This window comes from Rhinopithecus roxellana, chromosome 4 (assembly GCF_007565055.1).
Source record: "Rhinopithecus roxellana isolate Shanxi Qingling chromosome 4, ASM756505v1, whole genome shotgun sequence".
Lineage (NCBI taxonomy): Eukaryota > Metazoa > Chordata > Mammalia > Primates > Cercopithecidae > Rhinopithecus > Rhinopithecus roxellana.
The window spans coordinates 51,437,519-51,459,159 of record NC_044552.1 but is presented as its reverse complement, the minus strand read 5'-3'; the positions used below and the strand labels follow the sequence as shown (position 1 = coordinate 51,459,159).

The window sequence follows — 21,641 nt, the reverse complement described above, 5'->3', positions numbered from 1 at the left end:
TCCAGGTTTTAGCACCGAAAGTCTTACATCTTGGAAAACTGCACCATCCCCAGTTTTAATGCTAAAAGTCCCTCATCCTGGGAAATCCCTTAGTTGTGGTTTTAGCACTGACAGTCCTGCTTCCTAGGAAACTCCTTACTTCTGATTTTAGCCCTGAATGTCCCCAAACCCCTTAGTCCTTGGCAAATCTGGATTTGATCCACCTACGCTTCTGTTGGAACAGATCCTAGATCAGGAGCACAGGCTGGGCGGCCATAGCATGGACCCCCAAAAAGCCACTGTCATGAAAAAATATTCTGTGAAGAAAATCTTTGCAGGGCATTTGAACTCCCAAAGCCACTGAGAAGAAGGTAAGGGAGTACTTTGGTGAGTTTGGGGAGGTGAGTTTCTCCCCAGGATATGGTTTATGTTCTCCAGCAGCCATCAGTGGATGCTTTTTTCTTTCTTCCTTCGCTGGTGGAGTTGTCAGTGGAGCTGCTTTCTCCTCCTTTCTTGCCTTTGGAGGGCCGCCTTTTCTGAGTTCCCTTTAGGGCCTGAGCCAGGGGAAGGCATTGACCCTGAGCTTTGCCTGTGTTTCCAGATGGAGGCCATTGACCTTTCAGTGGATCTGAAGTCTAACAAAAGACAATGTCTTATTTTCATCACACCCCAAAGAAGAGGAATCTGTGAGAAATATTGTGGAGAAATTTAACACTATCAGTGGAAGCAAGGTGAGGAGTCTCTGCATCTATGTGCCTCCCCTCCTACCTCTGGAGAGGTAGCCCTTTGGTTAATGGCAACCCAATAGGGTAACCAACCATCCCAATTTTAGCACTGAGAGCATTGCGTCCTGGGAGACCCTTCCCTGGAACGTAAATAATCCTGGTTTTAGCAACAAGTGTGGAAGGTTGGAGGAAATGTACAAAACTCATAAGTTTTAGAGGGTCTGAAAGCAACATTGTCTTTAGTATCAAATGGATATGGCACAGGTTATCCATCATCTTTTGTAGTTGTCACCCACTTGACCACTGATATTGGCAACCATGATTTGTAGTTCAGAATGGTCATCCATCCATGGTTGCATCATTCAAAGTGATGTGGCTTAAGTGTATATAATGAATATTAACAGTTCATCTTTGACTTTGCCCGTGGATTAATTGGTGTGCTTTGTAACTAGATAGTGCTGGTTTAATTTTTTAACATTGTGAATATTGTGACCATGTTTTCTAAGAGGTCAGATGAGAATGATTATAATGTCAATGCAACCATGACCCCATTACTGAAGAAGAAGGCTAAACAACTATGCAATTTTGATGATGGGTGGAAGGACACCTACTACTGAACTAGGAAGGTAAATAACCAAACAGAGCATACTGCATAATATGCAGAAAAAAATTTGAGATTGGACATGGTGGAGAAGGGGATGTGCAAGCACATATGGAGAGCAAATCTCACAAGTAAGATGGGACGGGTGAATGCTTCGAAACCAATCGAAAATACTTTTGTTTCCCAAAAGACACCAATGTTCAGTCAAAAATAGCAACTGCTGAATTAGCATGGGCATACCAGGCAAACAAGCATGCATTGTCATAGCGTCCCCTTGATTGCTCTATGAAATTGAGTAAAGTTTCGTTTCCTGATTCAAGAATTGCAGCTAAAATATCCTGTGGACAAAGAAGAGGGGAAATTTTGATAACAGATATGTTGGTCCCTTACAGTGTAAAGCGAATTTCTGTCAAATCTCACCAACAATCCTGGTTTCTATAGTACATCAGTTTTAAGTAATATGCTGAATCATGGCAGCAAAAATATGTTTCTTCCAGCTGTTAGGTACTTTGACTTGAAAACAGGAGTTTCAAATCATCTTCTTCATTTCTACGAGGATTTTAATGAAACTGCTGAAATCATAAAATATTGTTGATATTTGTCTAAATACAAACTAGACTTAGCTCATCTATCTGCATATTTGTCAGACAGTGCAGATGTAAATTTTGGCAAATTCTATTCAGTCTATAAAACTTCTTACCAAAGTAAATGAAAAGATCGTATTCATTCAATGCCTTGTACATCTTATATACAGCACTGCTAAAAAGGGATGTGAGTTGCTTAAATGTGATATTGAGACTTTCATAATGAAAGCTTTTGGTTACTTTTCAATTTCCTCAAAAAGTGCTGAAGCACTTAAGGAGATTTTTGACTTCACAGAAATGGAAGGTGATAACCTCTTTAGACGTGTGCCTACAAGATGGCTGTCATGGCAGCGAGCCATAGAAAATATGCTAAAATGTTGGCCTGCCATAAGATCATATTTTCAAAGGACAAGAATAATGTCCTTTGACATTGTTTGGGATCTGAAAGGAGAAAAAAATCCAGAATCTGAAGTGGGCCTTAAAAAATCAGTAAGTCCCTTGTGACTTTGATTTTTATGAATCTGTCTCTCAAAAGCCAGGGTGCCCCTGGAAGAACTGAGACAAATTGAGTTTCTGAACATTTGAAAATGAGGAGCAGGCTCAAGATCTATAGGGTGTAACCATCCCGTGAGGCCCTGCCTTAGCAGCCAGTCAGTGAGGCTCTTCGCCTTCTTTCCCTTTCTCTGATTCCACCTATGTACAACTTATGAAAACTTGCATTACTATAGACTGGGAGTTCTTAAATTGGAATCTGTGAATCTAAAGGGGCCAGAGGATAGAAATCAGGAAATCTGAAAACTTCGATGGAGAAAAGAAGTTTTCATTTCTTTCCGTCAGGAAAATAGGCAACAAACCACAGCAGTATTAGTACCTGTGTCTCTGTTGTCACTAGAAATCACAGATATCCATGTTACAGATATCTTAAAATATTTACGTACAGCACCACTTTGAAATTATGGTAATAATTAGATCCACCCCCTAGGTCTTGTAATCTTTAATATGTTAATAAAGAAACACATCTATTATATGACAGATTTAAATGTTTAACAACTTGATTTCAATAAAATTGCATTTCAATAAAATTGGCTTCCTTTGCAATCCTGTGTATTGTATTTTGTGCATTTCTCCAGACTGCCAAAGGGGTTGGTGACACATTGAAAGTTAAGAGTCTCTGCTGCGGATCATGCATAGAAAGCTTTACAAAATGGTTGAGGGGAATAGGCTTTCCTGCATCCTTACCTGGGCTGCAGCCTTTCCATCAGCTGGAGAAGGCAACAGTTAGTGCCTATGAGTTGAGAGGGCAGTGATCCCTTTGTGTAAGAACCATCCTGTTCCCACATATTCAAGGGTATGCAATTCCCATAATATACAAAGTTTTTCTTTAGGTTTAGGTGATATGCCTTGAGTAGGAATATCATGAGGCTGTTTCCAGCTTCGAGTGTGTTAGTGGCAGGGTGGAAGGGATCTCAGAGCATCTAGTCTTGGCCATATCTTAAATCCAGGCACTGAGGTCCAGAGGGGAGTTATTTACCCAGGTCACATCAGATGAAGATACTGAAGTATTCCAAGAGGGTTTTAGTTTTATTCCAAATAGGGTAAGTGTTCTGAGAGTGTGGGGAGAGAACGGGAGGAGGCTGGGGTAAGGATGTACATAGAAGGGGATGGAAAAGAGTGCTGAGAGAACTCAGAACCAAATTTCAGGCTGTCACTTTCTCCACGCCACATTCCAGTGCCTTGCCATCAACTCTTCTGTGAATCTTCAGGAATTCTATTAATTCCCCAGGACCAACTTAGACTTTCATAACTTAGATGTAGTTATATGACTTCCCTGAAGCACTTTTACACACAAAGAATAGATGTAGCAAACAAACTTCACAAGATTTAATTTTTGAGTTTCCTTTTTTATTCTGAGGAATTCTGCTGTAATTCTCAGTGACACAGAACCTTTAGAGCTACTTCACTATGACAGCCTTCTTCAAATCTCCGAAGGGCTGTTACATAAGGAAGAGGGTTGGAGTTCTGTATTCAATCAAGAAGGCAGAAGAATAAGATGATAAGTTGCTACAGAGAGGCATACTTTAAAGTCAATTTAAACTGTAATCCCAGCACTTTGGGAGGCAGAGGCGGGAGGACTGCTTTGAGCTCAGGAGTTCGAGACCATCCTGGGCAACATAGTAAACCCCGTCTCTACAAACAAAATAAAGAATTAGCTGGGTGAGGTGACACACACCTGTAATCCCAGCTACTCGGGAGGTTGAGGCTGGAGAATCACTTGAACCCAAGAGGCGGGAGGCAGAGGTTGCAGTGAACTGGGATGGCGCCACTGCACTCCAGCCTGGGCGATCAACTGAGATCCTGTATCAAAAAAAAAAGAAAAAAAAAAAAGTCAATTTAAGGTTCATTCCTGGAATTGAGCAGATCGCCTTGGATTAGGCAAGATTTTAAGTGCTTTCCAACTCTGGAATTTATACCTTTCCCTGTAGATATCTAAGCCCCGCAAATCCTGGGCCCGAAGTTTAAAACTAGGATCCTGATCTCCCAACCACATCTAGATGATCCCATAGTGTAATGAAGGGTGCTTGGGCTTTGAAACCAGGCAAACTTGGATTCTGACCTGGGACAACTAAGTCACTGGACCTCACCGAACCTTAGCTCCCTCCACTGACAATGGGGACAATCTGCTAGAGGGTGTGTAGGAGACCTCGGGTTGCCTTTTAGAGGTTCTGGAAATGTCCCTTGAATGATCAATGGAGTTAACTTAAAAATCTTCGCCTTCTGTAATCTTGGCTACATCCAGATACGCTTCCTGCCAGTCCCGCTCCGTCAGGCGGTTGGCAGGAAACCCCAGCCCTGGCTCCAGGACAGGGCCGAAGGTAGGACAGACGGAGCAACGGGTCCAGCTACCGCCCGGATGTCGCAGTGCAGGGCCTCCTGGCTGCCTGACCTACAGGCCGACCCGATTCAGCCGCAGGGAATGGCCAGGACACAGCCCTGCAAGGCTAGAAGGGACAAAGCGCATGCGCGCGGCAGGGAGGGCGTCTCCGGGAGGGAGCGGCCTCTGCTCAGCGCGAGACTGCTGGGCGCCGGGTGGGACAGCGCTGGCGCGGAGACTGCTTCCGGATTCTAGGTACCGCGCGTGGCGGCAGCTAGCCCCAGACTTCTGTCTTTTCAGCTGCAGTGAGGGCTCGGGGCTGCAGGTGAGCTGTGCATCCCGCAATGGAGACCTTCCTGCTCTGAATTTTCTTACAAAACCGCAGAAATATAAGGGGCGTTGCTTACTGGGCATCCCCTCCCCCGCGCCAAACCTGTATAGCAAACGATGATGCAGAGGACCTTGAGGAGATTTTGCAGGGCATCGGTCTTACCTCCCCGGTATCATTTTTCTCCTCCTCCTCCTGGGAATTTCCCGAGTTTCTGCCTTCTGGTATCCCTAAATATCCCACCTATCCTGCCTCCTACCTTCCTGGAGCTGGGGTGGTGGGGTGGGCTCATGGACCATTGCAAAATGCTTGGCAGGATTTTAACTTTCCCAGCCAGACCCCACTCGAAAATGTGCCTTTTGTGCCCTCCAAGAGCTCACGGGTAGGTAATTGTTATATCTTTAGCGTGTGAAAATGCTTTTTATATAACAGTTGACTGAAAATCTCTTAGTTCTCCAAATTTTGGAGGATTTGGGGCGGTCGGCCTTGTTTTGTACCTAGTATAGTAAATCGTTTTGCTGCATTGCATCCAAGATGCTTTCTAGCCCTTCCAAGGTTTGAGCGTCGCATTTGTGATGAGAGCGTGTGATGTGCTGTGCACATCCTCTCCCACCTTATCCCTTTCATGTTAACACAGCCTCTGGCTTTAATGTGTCCTTCTGGCCTGGCCACATGGCTCCGTCATGGAAAAGGTGATTCTTTTGTCTGAATATTCTCTCTGAGAACAGAATCTTCTTACAAGCATTGGGAGTAGATATATTTTGCCTCCTTAGAACAGCAGTCACTTCACTAAGGAGATTAAGGAGCTGCCTGTTTCCTGGCAATAAAGCTGTATTGGGTAGGTCAGTTACAGAATGTCTTCAGGCAGAAGCTGTTCCTTTGGTTCACTCACTCATTTATTCATTTAACAAGTATTTTAAGTACCTGCCTTGTGCGCCCTGGGTTTGCCCTTAAGGAGCTTGACTGGCTGAGAGGCGAGAGAATCCCAACCAAGTAAAAGCGTATGGATCCTCAAGAGAAGATCGCAGGAAGAGCTAGGGGGCTCAGGATGGAGTGGAATTAATCTTTCACAACAGCTACTTGGCTTTAGGAGACACTTAGGTCTAGAAGTTACACCTGATAATGAAAGTGCTCTCATAAGGCTCAGATCTGTATGTAATGGTGTTTTCCTGTGTGTTGGGCGTCTCAGACTGAATACATTCCAAACACGTCCCATCATTCCTAACCACCTCCCTCTGCTGTTCCCATGTTCTCTGTCTCAGAGAATAGCATGAGGCTCCCTGACTCCCTGCTTCTCCTAATGGTCTAAGCCAGATACCTAGGGGTGAGTCATCTCTGATTCACCCCTGACTTTCCCTTCCCTCCTCGAATTCAATTCTGCTGATTCTACCTCCTGAACCTCTGAAATCTGTCCACCTTCTCTCCATTCTCATTGCCATTTCTCTAGATAAGCCTACCCTTATCAACTAGGCTTTTGCTTACTTTACTGCAACAGCTTCCTGATGTATCTCCCTGCCTCACTTCACAACCCATCTTCACTACTGCAACTGGGAAGTGCTTGCTGGAATTTAAATCTGATTGTGAGGCTCCCTTCAGTGATCCTTCTCTGCCCTTAGGGCAGAACCAGACTCCCTTTACGGGGCTTATGTGGGTGTACAGCCCTGTCTTTCTCACCAGCTCCCTCTCTTTTCACAAGCCCCTTGCACTTTTCATTTTGAGAACATGCTTTCTTGTGCCATTAGGGCCTTGCACATGCGCTCTCTTCTGCCAGGAACACCCTTCCCTGCCACCCTCTTCGCTTGACTTATGCTCCCCTGTAGGGTAAATGCACCTGACAGCAATAATTAAAGCATACCCTTAGAATGACCCTGTGTGGCAGATGAACCTGAATGTGTTTTCTGAACTAGGGAACCCAGGCCTGCCCAACCCAGAGATTTGTTTCTTGTCTATGAAGAACATCTGAGCCCCTGCCCCACCTGTCCCATAGAACAGGGGCCATATGGGGAATTGAGGCCTTGAAGTTTGAGTTAAATCATGGTTGCCAGGAGGAGGTCATTGAGGGGAGGGTGTTAAGTGAAAATGCTACATAAATTGCATGATGTTTGCAAGCAGTTGTTTTCCTGCCCAGCTCACCGCCGCTGGACTCCCTCCTCTGTATGTAAGCCCCTAATGAAACCCCATGTCTCACTTGCTGGCTCTGGGTCTGTTTTGGCCTCTTGAACCTGTTGCTTTCCTTATTGAGGTTAATAGGGGTTTGGCACAACATCTCTCCAAGGTCCCAGCTGGAACCCTGTGTTATCTGGGCATCCTTTCTTAGGCTCCCAGTCCTTGCTGGGTGCCACTCCTTGTTATGGTACCCACACCTCTCCTCTTAGGGCTCATTCACACATCTGCCTCCTACAGCTGTGTTGTACTGGACCAAGGCCATGTCTAAGCACTTACCATTGCTTCCTGCTGCCTTTCACAAAGAAAATGCTCAATAAATAGCTGTTAAGTTGAATTGAGTACAAATATATGTTACGATACTATGGTATGATTCATTAAGTAAATCATAAATTCACCCTACCTCAGTTTTCTCAGTGTGCTGAAATGGTAATAGCCTTACACACATCAAGCTCAAAATAGATGTAAGGGTGAATGAGAAGAAGAATCATTGTTATTGGAGCAGCTAATATTTGTTGAGTGCTCAGTATGTGCAAGGCACTGTTCTAAGTGCTTTACAGTATTAACTCATTTAATTCTCAGAACAATCCTATAAGGTAGATATTTTTGTTATCCCTATTTTAAAAATGGAGAAACTGAGTTATTGAGTTTCCACAGCTAGTAAGTGGCGGTATCAGGTTTAAAGATAAGCATACTTTAGAGCATATGGTTAGCTCCTTTAGAAAGTAGTAAGTAGGACCAAACATGAGAAGTTCATGGGGCTGAACATTGTAAGTTACCAGATGGAACACAGTGCCCCGTGGTCACAACTTTAAGCTGTGAAGAGCATGTGATTGATCCAGAATTGAAAACTCTGAAGAACATGTTTGGTTTACATATTCACTTTTTTCAGCGGCTAACTCAGTTATCAGAGGTGAAGTTGTATAGAGGTTAGGACTGAGACTTCCCCGAGTCAGAAATCTTTGTTTTGCCATATAACCTTCGGGCATTGCTTGCATTCTCTGTGCGCCAGTTTCCTCATCTGGAAAATGAGGATAATCATGATAGTACATACCACAGGGTGTGGTCATGATTACATGAGTTGATACATGTAAGGCACCTAGAATGCCTTAGAATGGCACCTAGCACATAGTAATTGCTCAAAAACATTATAACCTCTCTATTACTATTATTTGTTTAGTCAGCAAACGGTTTTTGGACCCAGCTTCTCCCTACGTGTAACATCCTACTGTACCACTTCTCGGGCACAGATGAGCTCTCCTGCTTTAGTTCTCCTTCCTGTAGATGCTGAGCATTTTTCACTGTTGCCTCCTTTTTGGTGCTGTCATCTCCTGTGTCTCAGATTCCCTCCCCCATGCCCTTCTTCATAGTAAGTTCTAGTTGATGACTCTGAGATCAGCTCAAAACTCTTCTTTTTTCTTCCTCCTCTTCTTCTTCTTTCTTCTTTCTTCTTTCTTCTTTCTTCTTCTTCTTCTTCTTCTTTCTTCTTCTTCCTTCTTTCTTCTTCTTTCTTCTTTCTTCTTTCTTCTTCTTCCTTTCTTTTTTTTTTGAGACTCCCAGGCTGGAGTCCAGTGGCACAATCTCAGCTCACTGCAACCTCTGTCTCCCAGGTTCAAGGGATTTTCCTATCTCAGCCTCCTGAGTGGCTGGGATTACAGACATGCACCATGATGCCACACCCGGCTAATTTTTTGTATATTTATAGAGACCGGGTTTCACCATGTTGACTACACTGGTCTTGAACTCCTGACCTCAAGTGATCCACCAGCCTCCGCCTTCCAAAGTGCTGGGATTACAGGCGTGAGCCACCTCGTCTGGCCCCTTTTTCTATTCTTCTACATTAATTTGTTACCAATTGCTGTGGGAGATAAAAGGCCCATTAACCTAAATGATAAGCAATGAGAAAATTATAGAAATATGCAAGGAATCTCATGTACCATTCCTTATATTTACAAAGATAATTACCTTCCCTGTGAAGGAAATATGGATGTGAGAAAGCTCAGAAATAAAGGCACCACTGGGAATCTTAGACCTTAAAAAGCTGTATGGAACTCCAGAACTCTTTTCATCTATTCTCCTAACTTGCAGGGAGAGTTCAGGGTGAGGGAGGGGCATGGTCCGAGGCCCAGTAGCCACATCTCTAGCCTGTGGCTGGCACACTATCTCCTGCATCTGAGAGAATTGTGGGCAGGGTTTCAGTGGGACTTCTCACTACTGGGTATGTTTCAGCTGCTGCTATGATGCACAGTAGGATGTCATTGTCATCCATTTAACTTCATGCTGGGGCTATATTGTATTCTCTAGTGATTTGCCATTGATTAAGTGTGGATGTCTCTGCTACCACAGAAGAGCTGTCTTGCAAGGAAACTAATGACAAAGCCATTGTTTAAACTGAATTATTCAGTCTCTAAGAAGACATCCATCTGTAAAGAATGAGAGGACTAATATCTACAAACATAAAAGAATTATAAGATGGAGTTGTGGAAGTTAAGGAATTTAGAGGAGGAAGAAGCCATTTGCTCCAGATCACTTTGATAGTACAGGCTAGAGTTAAGGAAGTTAGGAGGTAGTTAATAAGGGTAGAAGTCAGGGGAGAAGATTCAAAGGGAGGTGGGGTACAGGGGATAGTCGGGCTTTTGGAGGTGGACAGGGAGGGAGGACATTTCAGGCAGGAAAGTGAAAAGTGAAGATTGTAGTGTCCCAGTTCAGTGAAGAGACCTGGCTGACCAGAGCAGAAGTTTTATTTGGGGAAGTAGAAAGAATTAAACAGCTGAGAGTATGGAAGATCTTGAAGACAGGCAGAGGAGAATCAGCTTGAGGTATCCCACGGAGTGTGCTTAACAGTGATGAGGATGAAGGGGATAGCAGAGGGTTGGGAGAGGTGAAGTTTGAACCTCTTTTTTCCCTTGAGACAGGGTCTCACTCTGTCACCCAGGCTGTAGTACAGTGGCACAATCACGGCTCATTGCAAACTCAACCTCCCGGGCCCAAGCAGTTCTCCCAACTCAGCATCCCGAGTAGCTGGGACCACAGGTGCATGCCATTACACCCCGCTAATTTTTTATATTTTTACTAGAGAAGGGGTTTTGCCATGTTGCTCAGGTTGGTCTCAAACTCCTGGGCTCAAGCCAAATGCCTGCCTTGGCCTTCCAAAATACTAGGATTACAGGCATGGTGCTCATGCCTGTAACTTCCCTTCTTGAGTAGATTAGAGAAATTAATTTCTGTAATTCTGTGGAATGCCTTTGTATTAGTCATTCTCACACTGCTCGGTAATTCACTCAGACTCGGTAATTCATGAAGGAAAGAGGTTTAATCAACTCAACCAGGCTGTACAGGAGGTGTGGCTGGGGACGCCTCAGGAAACTTACAGCCATGGTGGAAGGCAAAGGGGAAGCAAGCATATCTTCACATGGCGTCAGGAGTGGGAGAGAGCATGAAGGGGGAAGTGCTACACACTTTCAAACATCCAGATCTTGTGAGAACTTTATCATGAGACAGCACTAGGGGGATGATGCTAAACCATTAGAAACCACCCCCATGATCCAATCACCTCCCACCAGGCCCTACCTCCAACACTCAGGATCACAATTCAACATGGGATTTGGGTGGGGACACACAGCCAAACCATGTAAGCATATCATTTTTAGATACATTCCATACCCAAAACTTTTTATTTTGTATAATCTGTCCTTTCCCCCTTGCTTTAGAATTGCAACCTTGCCAATGGACCTGATCGGTTTTGGTTATGCAGCCCTCGTGACATTTGGAAGCATTTTTGGATATAAGCGGAGAGGTAAGCCTAACCCAAATTTTTATGAAAGGGAATTAGTGGGGGGTTTGGAGGTTGTGCTAGGTCATCTGAGGGTCTGTAAGTAGGATGAGAAGCTAAAGATGCCTTAGAGGTGGCTGAAGACCAGCATGTTATGGAAGGGATTCATGAAAGGAAGAGGCTTCCGTGGGGTTGGGCATAACAGAGTGTTCCAACCTGGGGGTTCTGGGCCTCTTTTCCACCACAAACTCTCACTTCACTTCATTATCAGTTGCATAGTTAATTGATTTAATTTCCCTCAGGACCATTGCTTATTATTAAATGAGGATTTTTTTTTCTTTACATAATCGTGGTACCAAAAAACTGAGTTCTATTGATCCTGTGTGTTGCAATGAAAGCGTTGTTAAATATTCAATTATCATATCCAAAGTTGTCTTTTCACCTTTGTCCAAAAGAGGGGGGAAAAAAACTGAGGTAATCAATTAAAGGGTTTTTATGGAGAAAAAGGAAAGGTCAAGATTTTTTATCTTACTTTTATTTTAGAATCATTTATAGTCTTGATGTCTCCTAGTTATGTTTCATATATATATATGTGTGTGTGTATATATATATGTACAACCTTTAATCGTCTTTCTGACAAACTGTCTCTTACATTTTAATGAAATTTTTTAAATGAAATTTTTTATTTCAAAGGGTATTGTATTTGTGGCAGTGGTTGACTTGAATTTGAGTGAAAAAGCCAGGTCTACATGGTTACCAGTTAGCTTCCTTCATTAAAGGCTGCTAAGAAGTCAAAGACCAGAAACACAGTATAGCTCTTATAGCTGGGGGGCTGGCAGGGTAGAAATGACCATCATCTATGATTCCTTAAAACCTATAATTCACCTTGGATTTTTGTTCATTGTTTCTTCCTTAATGTATGTATTAGAGATACGTATTTGAAGGAGAAAAAGATGGTGGCACCAAAGTAAGACCTATAAACCAACTACTCAGAGGTTGATGTTACATAATCTACTTTAAAGAGGACTCGGTTTAAAATGCTGATAAGATTGTTTTTGAAAAAAAAAATTTCATTGTCAAAGACAATGTCTAAATAACTTCTATTACAGAATAGAAAAGAACATCTGGGCATTTTTGCCTGTCTTTATGAGAGGTGGAAAGACAGTGGGCGGAGCAGAAAGAGAGAGAGAGAGAGAGAGAAAGTGAGTGTGTGTGTGTGTTGGAATGGAAGGAATCATTTCATTCTAACTCAAGTCTCTTCAGTGTTTACCAGCTGGTGGGAACAAATGAAATTACATTAGCTGTGAGGTCTCTGATTTCAAGGGCTTGCTGTTGTCCACCTGCACAATATGGTTCCTTGGCCTCCTGCAAGAGCCCCCCACTAAGTGATCCTGGAAGCCCCCAAGGGTATTATGGGTTCACAAGGAAGCTCACTTTGTAGTATAGTGTGAGTTAAAAGCATGGGCCACAGAATCATGCATTCCTGCATTCTAGTCTTGACACTACCACTTACTAACACTGATACTCAGGTGAGGTGTTTCAATATCTGGGCCTCAGTTCCTCACCTGTAAATTAATCTGTTAGGATTAAATAAGATGATGCATGGTACACATTTCACATGGTGCCTGGCATAGAATAAAGTTAATATTCTTTTTTTTTTTTCCTGCTGCTACTGCCCTGCCAGTGGAAGGTCTGTGAACCAATGAGGCATAATACCTTTTTCTAGTTTTGTACTCTAGTTTTGTATTACGTTCTAAGCTGCCAGTGGCCCAAATGTCTTAGAATATGTCTGTAAGGTGAATTAACTCTCTTTGACTTAGAGCTTCCCTAGGTATGAGTCCTATGTAGCTGGGTCAGGAGACCCTTCTACAGGATAGTTATTGAGAATAATCTTGGGTGGGTGAAAGATGTGATGTTGAAATGGTGTTTGGTGGGAGGACATGGATGTATCTAAATCCTAAACTAGACCAGCTGTGAGACACAAGTTGGGTTAAAGGGAGAAGCTGATAGATTTTTATTTTGGTGGGGGTACAGTGGGGAGAGAGGGGAGCCAGTGGCGGGACACAGGATGCTGACCACTGTGCTTGCCTAGGCTCACCCCTCCTCCCAGGTAGGTCTCCAGAGAGGTGGATGATCAGGAAGACACTATGATATGGAGGCCCTTCTTAGGCCAGGTAACACTGAGTGCCCAGAGCGAAAGAGGGCCAGATGGCATTCCTGCCTTCTCCCCCGCTAGGGCTGAACCAGACCTTACACCTTTCTACTCCAGTTGAAGGGAAGGGCACTGACACGGCCATCCCTCCAGAGAGGCTCAGGTGTGCTTGCTGGGCAGGCTGCTATTCTGAGGACCACAAGAGCACCTGCAGGGAAGCTCCCAGAGGCATCTTTCAACTCCTTTTAAAACTCCTCTTCCACGACTGCCCCACCCAGATCAGGCCTCCCAGGAAGTGGGAAGGGAAGAGTGTAGAGCTGCTTTTCTTGTAGCCCCCACTGTGGGGTACTGAGCTAGTTCTCAGGATCTTTGCTTCCTTCCAATAGCGTGGCTTTCTTGTAAAACAGCTCACAGTACTGCCACCTTCCTCAGGCAAGATGAAATTTCTCAAGAACCTTCCTGGTTCTTGCTGCTGGTGAGCGTGCCCCTGCTGTTTGCTGTCTGATCTCATCAAGACTGAAGTGTAGACACTGCCACTTTCTCCACATACTTAAGTGTGTGTGTATGGTGGTGGTGGGGAGCACAGTTAAGAAATCTTCAGGGTATACAGAAAAGAGCATCATAGAATCTCTAGGTGGGAAGACACCTTAATGGTCACCTAGTTGTGCATTTCAGAAAATGTTTTAATCTCTTTAACAATATCCTTATCTTGTATCTTCTGCTTGAATATGACCCATAACAGGGATGCATTAAATCAGTATTTATCAAGTGCTCCTATGTACCTGGCCCTGTGTCTCACCCTGGGGAAACAGCAATGAGCAAAAAGAATGGCGCTCACAAGTGAGTAAGGGCAGACTGACATTCAATCCATGAACAGCATGTGAACGTACGATCAGGAATAGTGGAAGACTATGATGGGGGCCCTCGTTCAGAATGGTGGGTCAGAGAAGTCAACACTTAAGCAGACATCCGAAGGTGAGCTGCACTTGGCCAAGTGAAGTGCACAGACAAATAGTCTGCACGAGGAACAGTATGTCTAAAAGCCATGAGGAATAGAGTTTGGTATATTCAAAGAACTGAAAGAAGGCCAGGGTTCCCATAAAATAGCAAACTGGATTTTTTTCCTAAGAGTTTTGGGAAGCACTAAGGGTTTTTAATTAGGAGAGTGACCTGTCCAGATGCGTGTTTTTAAAAGATCATCTTACTGTGTTTGAAGAATAGCTTTTGGAGGAAACAATGTATAATTTAACATTATCTCCAACTGTAACATTCTAAGCCATTATATGTATATATGGCATGGATGACGAACCCTGTTTTACAGCTGCTAAAACTCAGACAGGCTAAGTGACTTAGCCAGAGTCCTTTAGCCAGCAAGTGAAAGAATTAGGACTAGAACCTAACGTGTTTGTCTTCTCTTTCAGGATGCTGCTCTGGTGTGTGTGTGTGTGTGTGTGTGTGTGTGTGTGTGTGTTGTGTTTGTGTGTGTGTGTGTGTGTGTTGTGTTTGTGTGTGTGGGATGTGTGTGTTGTGTGTGGTGTGTGTGGGATGTGTGTGTTGTGCATTGTGTGTGTGTTGGGTGTGTGTTTTTTGTGTGTTGTGTTTATGTGTTGTGTGTGTGTGTGTTGGGTGTGTACGCATGTATGTGCTGCAGTGGTTCTTAACCCTGGCTGCACATTTGAATTTCCAATGGATATTTTAAAAATAGAGATACTTTGACCCTACTCCCCCAAGGGATTTTAACCCAATAGATTCTAAATAGGGTGAGCTCCATGAAGCAAAGATTGTGTGTGTCTTATTTATAGTGTCACTGGCATGTAACCCACTATCCAGTGCACAGAAAGTGCTTGGTGTTTGTCACAGTGCTCTGGGGCGGGTGTATGGGTTGGGAGCTGGGTGTGTACTGGTGGGGTGAGTGCATGGGATAGGGACTGGGTAGCTGGGGTCAGTGCTCTGGTTCTTCCTCTTTCTTGGTAGGGCCTCCATTAGTCCTTGAGTCCTGCCATCTTGAGGCTTGAAGGTTTGTTAATTATTCAGGATGGAACTATTACTTGGTTTGTATAGCACTTCTGTCTTTACCTCTATAAACTAAAAATACCTTTGCATCTTAGTTTTTATCATCACAACCTCACTGTAGAAAGGAGGCAAGGAGAATAGAAAAAATTAAAAAAGAAGGGCTTAGGAAGTTAAATAATTGCCCAACATCATGCAATGTCCAAGCCGCTAGCACAAGGCAGATTTTCTTATTCCCCCAAGTGACATCTAACCGCCTGCACTGCTGCACCCACAGGGCTCCTCTCCCTTGCATTTGGGTTCAGCAGGAAACAGTCATCTCCTAGAAAGTATCCATGAAGAGGCCTATTCTTCATTTGGCTTTGGCCATTACTGTGCCCAAGTAGGAATACATTTGAAGGTGCCTGTATCATACTAGAAGTAATGGAATGAATTCCTTTCATTTCGGGATTCTCTTTGTGAGCCCATATTTTTTTTCCCGCCTAGGTGGTGTTCTATCTTTGATTGCTGGTCTTTTTGTTGGATGTTTGGCTGGCTATGGAGCTTACCGTGTCTCCAATGACAAACGAGATGTAAAAGTGTCACTGTGTAAGTAAGGCATTTTTTCCTGGTTACAGAGACTCAAACATTGGAGGTGATCTTTTTGATACCCTATGGTAGATACACTAGAACATATTTAGTCAAATGGCAAATGGCCATATGCATGTGTTGAGGCTGAATACAACACTTACTCCTTTCTAGAAAGACCTGATAAAAAATGATATTACTGCTACCAGGCCTTCCAACTCAGAAGAATATTTCTATAAAAACCTGTTACCTGAAAAATTGAATTAGGAAAATCAAGGAATCATTTTCAGATTTTCTGCTAACTCTCCCAAATGCATATTTAGCATAGTTTTCACATTGCTGTGAGATTAACTAAAAAAGAGACAGCCTTGCATTATTTCATTTAATTCACAAACAGCTTTTAGATTCTGCACTGCCTTAAGACTTAACCTAAAAAAGCAAGGCAGATACTTTTTTAGCTTCTTCCCTTGTTAAGCTTAGTGGGAGAATAGCCACAGAAAAAATGGAAACCTGTGTGTTTAAAGTCACCAGGACACTTGACTTTCATCTCACTTGAAAGAGATATACAGTGAAGGTTTAGAAAACTATGCCAAGGACAGACATTTTCTCTAGTTGATTTATTATTCAAAGTGCCTCGGTCTTGTATGGAAAAAAATATAAATGAAGACAAAATTGTTCTATATTTGAAGGAGAGAGAGATTTGGGTTTTTTTTTTTTCTTTAGTCATTTTTATAAGGGGGTAGGGATATTTTTAGTAATGAGGTTATGTTACATGTATCGGCCAGATATAGTGATACTAGGATTTTTATTGATGTGCATTTAAATAGTTCACAAGTACTTATTGTCAGTCATTTTATTTTTTATGTCAATAAACAGTTTTTCTTTGAAAGCTGTTTTTTTTTTTTTTTTTTTTTTTTGAGACGGAGTCTTGCTCTGTCGCCCAGGCTGGAGTGCAGTGGCCGGATCTCAGCTCACTGCAAGCTCCGCCTCCCGGGTTCACGCCATTCTCCTGCCTCAGCCTCCCGAGTAGCTGGGACTACAGGCGCCCGCCACCTCGCCCGGCTAGTTTTTGTATTTTTTTTAGTAGAGACGGGGTTTCACCGTGTTAGCCAGGATGGTCTCGATCTCCTGACCTCGTGATCCGCCCGTCTCGGCCTCCCAAAGTGCTGGGATTACAGGCTTGAGCCACCGCGCCCGGCCTGAAAGCTGTTTTTAAACTGTGGCATTGATGTCCTAATCTCTTACATAAAACTACCTCTCCCTTCATAGGTACAGCTCTAAAAAGGCTGACATGATGCTTCTGAATAAAATACTATTGCTTAGACTATTTAGTCTCCAGGCATCAAATTCTCCAAAATGGAATGCTACAAAACAAAACCAGTCAGCCTTCTTTTAAGTATTTTTTTTATTAATCAGATCTTACTTGTAAAAGATACATTAACTATTTTCTTTATGTTCAGTTAACTGAACATTATTGAGTGTGTCCTGTGGGTCCAAGTGTACTACTTAGTGTTTCTGAGGGAAGTTGAATAAAGCTCAGTGCTAGCCTTCAAGGCGTGTTCTTTGAATAGAAATTTAGGTTAGAAAAAGACTTTCTTAGCTGGGCGTGGTGGCTCATGCCTGTAATCTCAGCACTTTGGGAGGCCAAGGCCAGTGGATCACTTGAGACCAGGAGTTCAAGACCAGCCTGGCCAACATAGCAAGACCCTGTCTCTACTAAAAATTAAAAAATTAACTGGATGTGGTTGTGCGTAGCTGTAATCTCAGCTACTCGGGAGGCTGAGGCAGGAGAATTGCGTGAACGCGGAAGGTGGAGGTTGCTGTGAGCTGGGATCATGCCACTGTATTCCAGCCTGGGTGACAGAGCAAGACTCTGTCTCAACAACAACAACAACAAAAAAAAAAAAAAAAAAAAGAAAAAAGAAAAAGAAAAAGTCTTTCTCTTTTGAAGATATTTCAGGAATTGATTTTAACATGTTTGTTTACCCAGAAACCTTTTTGATGAGGTAGATTATGAAGTGTTTTTTTTGTTTGTTTGTTTTTTGTTGTTTTGAGACAGAGTTTCATTCTTGTTCCCCAGTCTAGAGTGCAATGGCACAATCTCAGTTCACTGCAACCTCCACCTCCCTGGTTCAAGCGATTCTCCTGCCTCAGCCTCCCAAGTAGCTGGGATTACAGGCATGTGCCATCACGCCCTGCTAAATTTTTTTGTAGTTTTAGTAGAGACGAGGTTTCTCCACGTTGGTCAGGCTGGCCTCGAACTCCCACCATCCGGTGATCCGCCCACCTCTGCCTCCCAAAGTGCTGGGATTATAGGCTTGAGCCACCAGCCCATGAAGTGTTTTAATAGAGCACTTTATCTTTTCAAGACAATGGCAACTCAGTACCTATCCATAATAGTTGTAATGTTAGAAAGCTTTAAATGGTACCCACTGTTTTCCCACAAGCATGGATAACATGTTTGAAACTCTGGTTTATGAATTAGTTTGGTTTTCAGTTACAGCTTTCTTCCTGGCTACCATAATGGGTGTGAGATTTAAGAGGTCCAAGAAAATAATGCCTACTGGTCTGGTTGCAGGTTTGAGGTAAGTAAAGCTATTTTGATCAATACTTTCCTCTGCTGTTGTTTTAAAGTGCTGAATTTTTGGGAAACATCAATTTTAATTCGAAAGATCAAAGTCCTTTTTGTTACAGTAAGCATGACAGTAAAAACCTTAAGATAGCATGGATTCAGTGGGTCTTTGATATTGATGTACCCATGAACATTCTTACTGGTTATGCGTAATGCTGCTGTAGTATTGAGTCACAAGCCTTTTTCAGAAGAAAGAGCTAAACTCAGCCTCATTTTTCCTCAAGATTCACCCATCTGCGACAGTAAATGTGTTCATTTAAATCTAATACTCAGTCCCTTTTAGAAAGTTTGACAGAGTGACAATGTGATACAGTTATTTCAAGTTTTTAAGGGAGAGAAATTTAATATTTTTAAGAGTTTTTAAGAGAGAGGTTTTAATATTTTTTAAAAGATAAACAGCCTCAAGTTTCTCTTAATTTGATCCCGTAATCACCTCTAATATGAACATAGTTTGAGGTAGTTTTTTTCTAAAGCAAAGTTTTAACTGTTTTCTAATTGTCAAGCACTGTTTTCATTAAAAGTGTCTAATGAATCATGATACAAGCTTCCATTTGCTGTGTCTATTTTCTATATATTTGGTATTTTTTGAAAATTCCAAATACTCATGTTTCAAGTAAGCTTAAACTTCTATCCATGAGATTAAGCATATTACCAAATAAAAATTTAGAGATAACATTTAAAAAATTTCTCCGGAAAGTTGGCTTTATATGTTGAAAGCTATAAGCATGTTTATTTCCTTTGATAGACATTTTCACTTTTTGGAATTTATTCCAAAGCAGTGAGATATGCACAAAGACTGATGTTCATTGTAACTTTATTTCCAATGAAAACACGATAGACTGAAAAATTAGGAACAACCTAACAGTTCACCGGTAAGGAGATGTTTGAATAAATGTTTTGTCCATTTAATGGAATATTGAGTGAGCATTACATTTTTATATTTTCTTTTTTTTTTTTTTTTTTTTTGAGACGGAGTCTCGCTCTGTCGCCTGGGCTGGAGTGCAGTGGCCGGATCTCAGCTCACTGCAACCTCCGCCTCCCAGGTTTACGCCATTCTCCTGCCTCAGCCTCCCGAGTAGCTGGGACTACAGGTGTCTGCCACCTCGCCCGGCTAGTTTTTTGTATTTTTTAGTAGAGACGGGGTTTCACCGTGTTAGCCAGGATGGTCTCGATCTCCTGACCTCGTGATCCACCTGTCTCGGCCTCCCAAAGTGCTGGGATTACAGGCTTGAGCCACCGCGCCCGGCCACATTTTTATATTTTCAAAAATGATTTGGTGGCATTGGAAAATCTTATTGACATAAGTAAGGTATAAAAACAGGATAAAAAACAGCCAAATATAGTGTGATTTAAAAATGTTTGTGTATAAAAAAACAGGAAGGAAATACTTCAAACTGTTAGTAGTGTTTTTCTGTGGGTGGTAGCGTGATGAATAATTTTAATGTTCCTCTTTCTACTTCAGTCACACTACTACTTTTTCCACTCTAGTCACACTAGAATTCTAGTGTGACTAGAATTTTCAGGGAGGGGAGCAGGAGTGTAATTACAAAAGACAGCTTTCCAGTTATAGCCCTGTTCTAAAAGTGATACTTGGTGGTGGGAAGAATCAGAAGTAGGGTTTATGGGCTGGGTGTGGTGGCTCACACCCGTAATCCCAGCACTTTGGGAGGCTGAGGCCGACGGATCACTTAAGGTCAGGAGCTCAAGGTCAGGACCTCAAGACCAGCCTAGCCAACATGGCACAACCCCATCTCTACAAAAATTAGCCGAGTGTGGTGGCAGGCACCTGTAATCCCACCTACTTGGGAGGCTGAGGCAGAATTGCTTGAGCTCAGGAGGTGGAGGTTTCAGTGAACCAAGATTGCGTCAATACACTCCAGCCTGGGTGACACAGTGAGACTCCATCAGAAAAAAAAAAAAAAAAAAGTAGGGTTTATGCATCCAGAAGAAGGCCTCAGTTAATAGAAAGTAGCTGAGATTAAATTAGTAACTAGTAACTCCCCTAAGTTGGTCCTTGATTATTTTTTCAAGTTGCTTTATTTTACTAGCTTTTGAAAGTTTGTTTCTTCCCAAACCTTTGTCTTATAAACCCTCATCCAAGTTTCAGGACAGCAGGTTCTGATTTTTCCTTATTTATTTAGCGAACATTTTAAAGTGGCTAATTCAGTTATGTCTGGGATGTTTTAATCCTCCAAGGGGTTGAACTGGGAGAGTCCCCAAGCCGAGATTAGTAACACCAATGGGTAGGCGAGTGCATGGCCCTTTCTGTCTTATGCCAGATAAAAGTGACTCTCCCTTTGTCTTTGTTTTATTTTAAATCCAGCCTCATGATGATCCTGAGACTTGTCTTGTTGCTGCTCTAAGCATCTGGAGGAACAGAAAACTAAGTTCATGTCATCCTGCTGTAATGGGCAGAGCATATTTTTTTGTATTTAAAAGATAAACTTCAATATGGAATGCTAGAAACACAAATAGCACTGTCACCTCTAATATGAACATTACTTTGAGGTAGTTTTTTTCTAAAGCAAAGTTTTAACTGTTTTCTAATTGTCAAGCACTGTTTTCATTAAAAGTGTCTAATGAATCATGATACGAGCTTCCATTTGCTGTGTCTATTTTCTATATATTTGGTATTTTTTGAAAATTCTGAATACTCATGTTTCAAGTAAGCTTAAACTACAACTTGTCACATAAAGCAGTTCTTAAGTGGAGTTCACAGAATGCTAATGTATCTATTTGTCATTTGTGTTATATTTGAAATTATTAGAAATTATACTTTTTCCATTTTAATTGTATTGCTGCCAGTGCTATTTTTTTCTTTAAAAAAATTTATTCTTAGTACACGCTTACGTCCTAACAGAATGTATTCAGTATTCAAATAAAAGACATTTTGGTTCAAACCTGTTTCTTTCATGTTAGTTTTTCCTCTAAATACTCAAATCATCTTTGACATTTAAATGTTCAATTATTAACGAAAAGGTTTGAGAAGGAGGGTTTATTTAAACCAACACTCTACTTCCTCAGGAGTAGATATTATTTTTTCTCTCTTAAAGAGGAACAATTCTGAAACAAAACCGATTTTGTGTCAAATTACCCCTTTATTTTTAGGCATAATTATAACTTTTAATGTCCAAGGCACTTTTAGGGCCCAAATTCAACATCAGGAAAGGGTCATTCTCAGAGGGACCCAACCCTTATTTTTATAAGCAAATTTCCTTCAAATAGGGCTGTAAATTATGACTTTGAGTCAAAATTG

At 42.2% G+C, this 21,641-nt stretch overlaps 1 protein-coding gene across 2 annotated transcripts; it reads left to right on the top strand.

Moving 5' to 3' along the window:
- The first annotated feature begins 4,917 nt into the window (after positions 1 to 4,917).
- TMEM14A (transmembrane protein 14A) lies at positions 4,918 to 21,285 on the top strand. 2 transcript variants are annotated; one of them, XM_010364120.2, is made up of 5 exons: positions 4,918 to 5,086; positions 10,963 to 11,048; positions 15,673 to 15,774; positions 18,251 to 18,338; positions 20,709 to 21,285. In XM_010364120.2, the coding sequence occupies exons 2-5, from the start codon at positions 10,979 to 10,981 to the stop codon at positions 20,746 to 20,748; spliced, it is 300 nt and encodes a 99-aa protein (XP_010362422.1). In that variant the 5' UTR covers positions 4,918 to 5,086; positions 10,963 to 10,978; the 3' UTR covers positions 20,749 to 21,285. The 2 variants fall into 2 exon arrangements, with proteins under 2 accessions (XP_010362422.1, XP_010362416.2); XM_010364114.2 differs by lacking the exon at positions 4,918 to 5,086 and adding an exon at positions 5,309 to 5,471.
- The last annotated feature ends 356 nt before the right edge of the window (positions 21,286 to 21,641 follow it).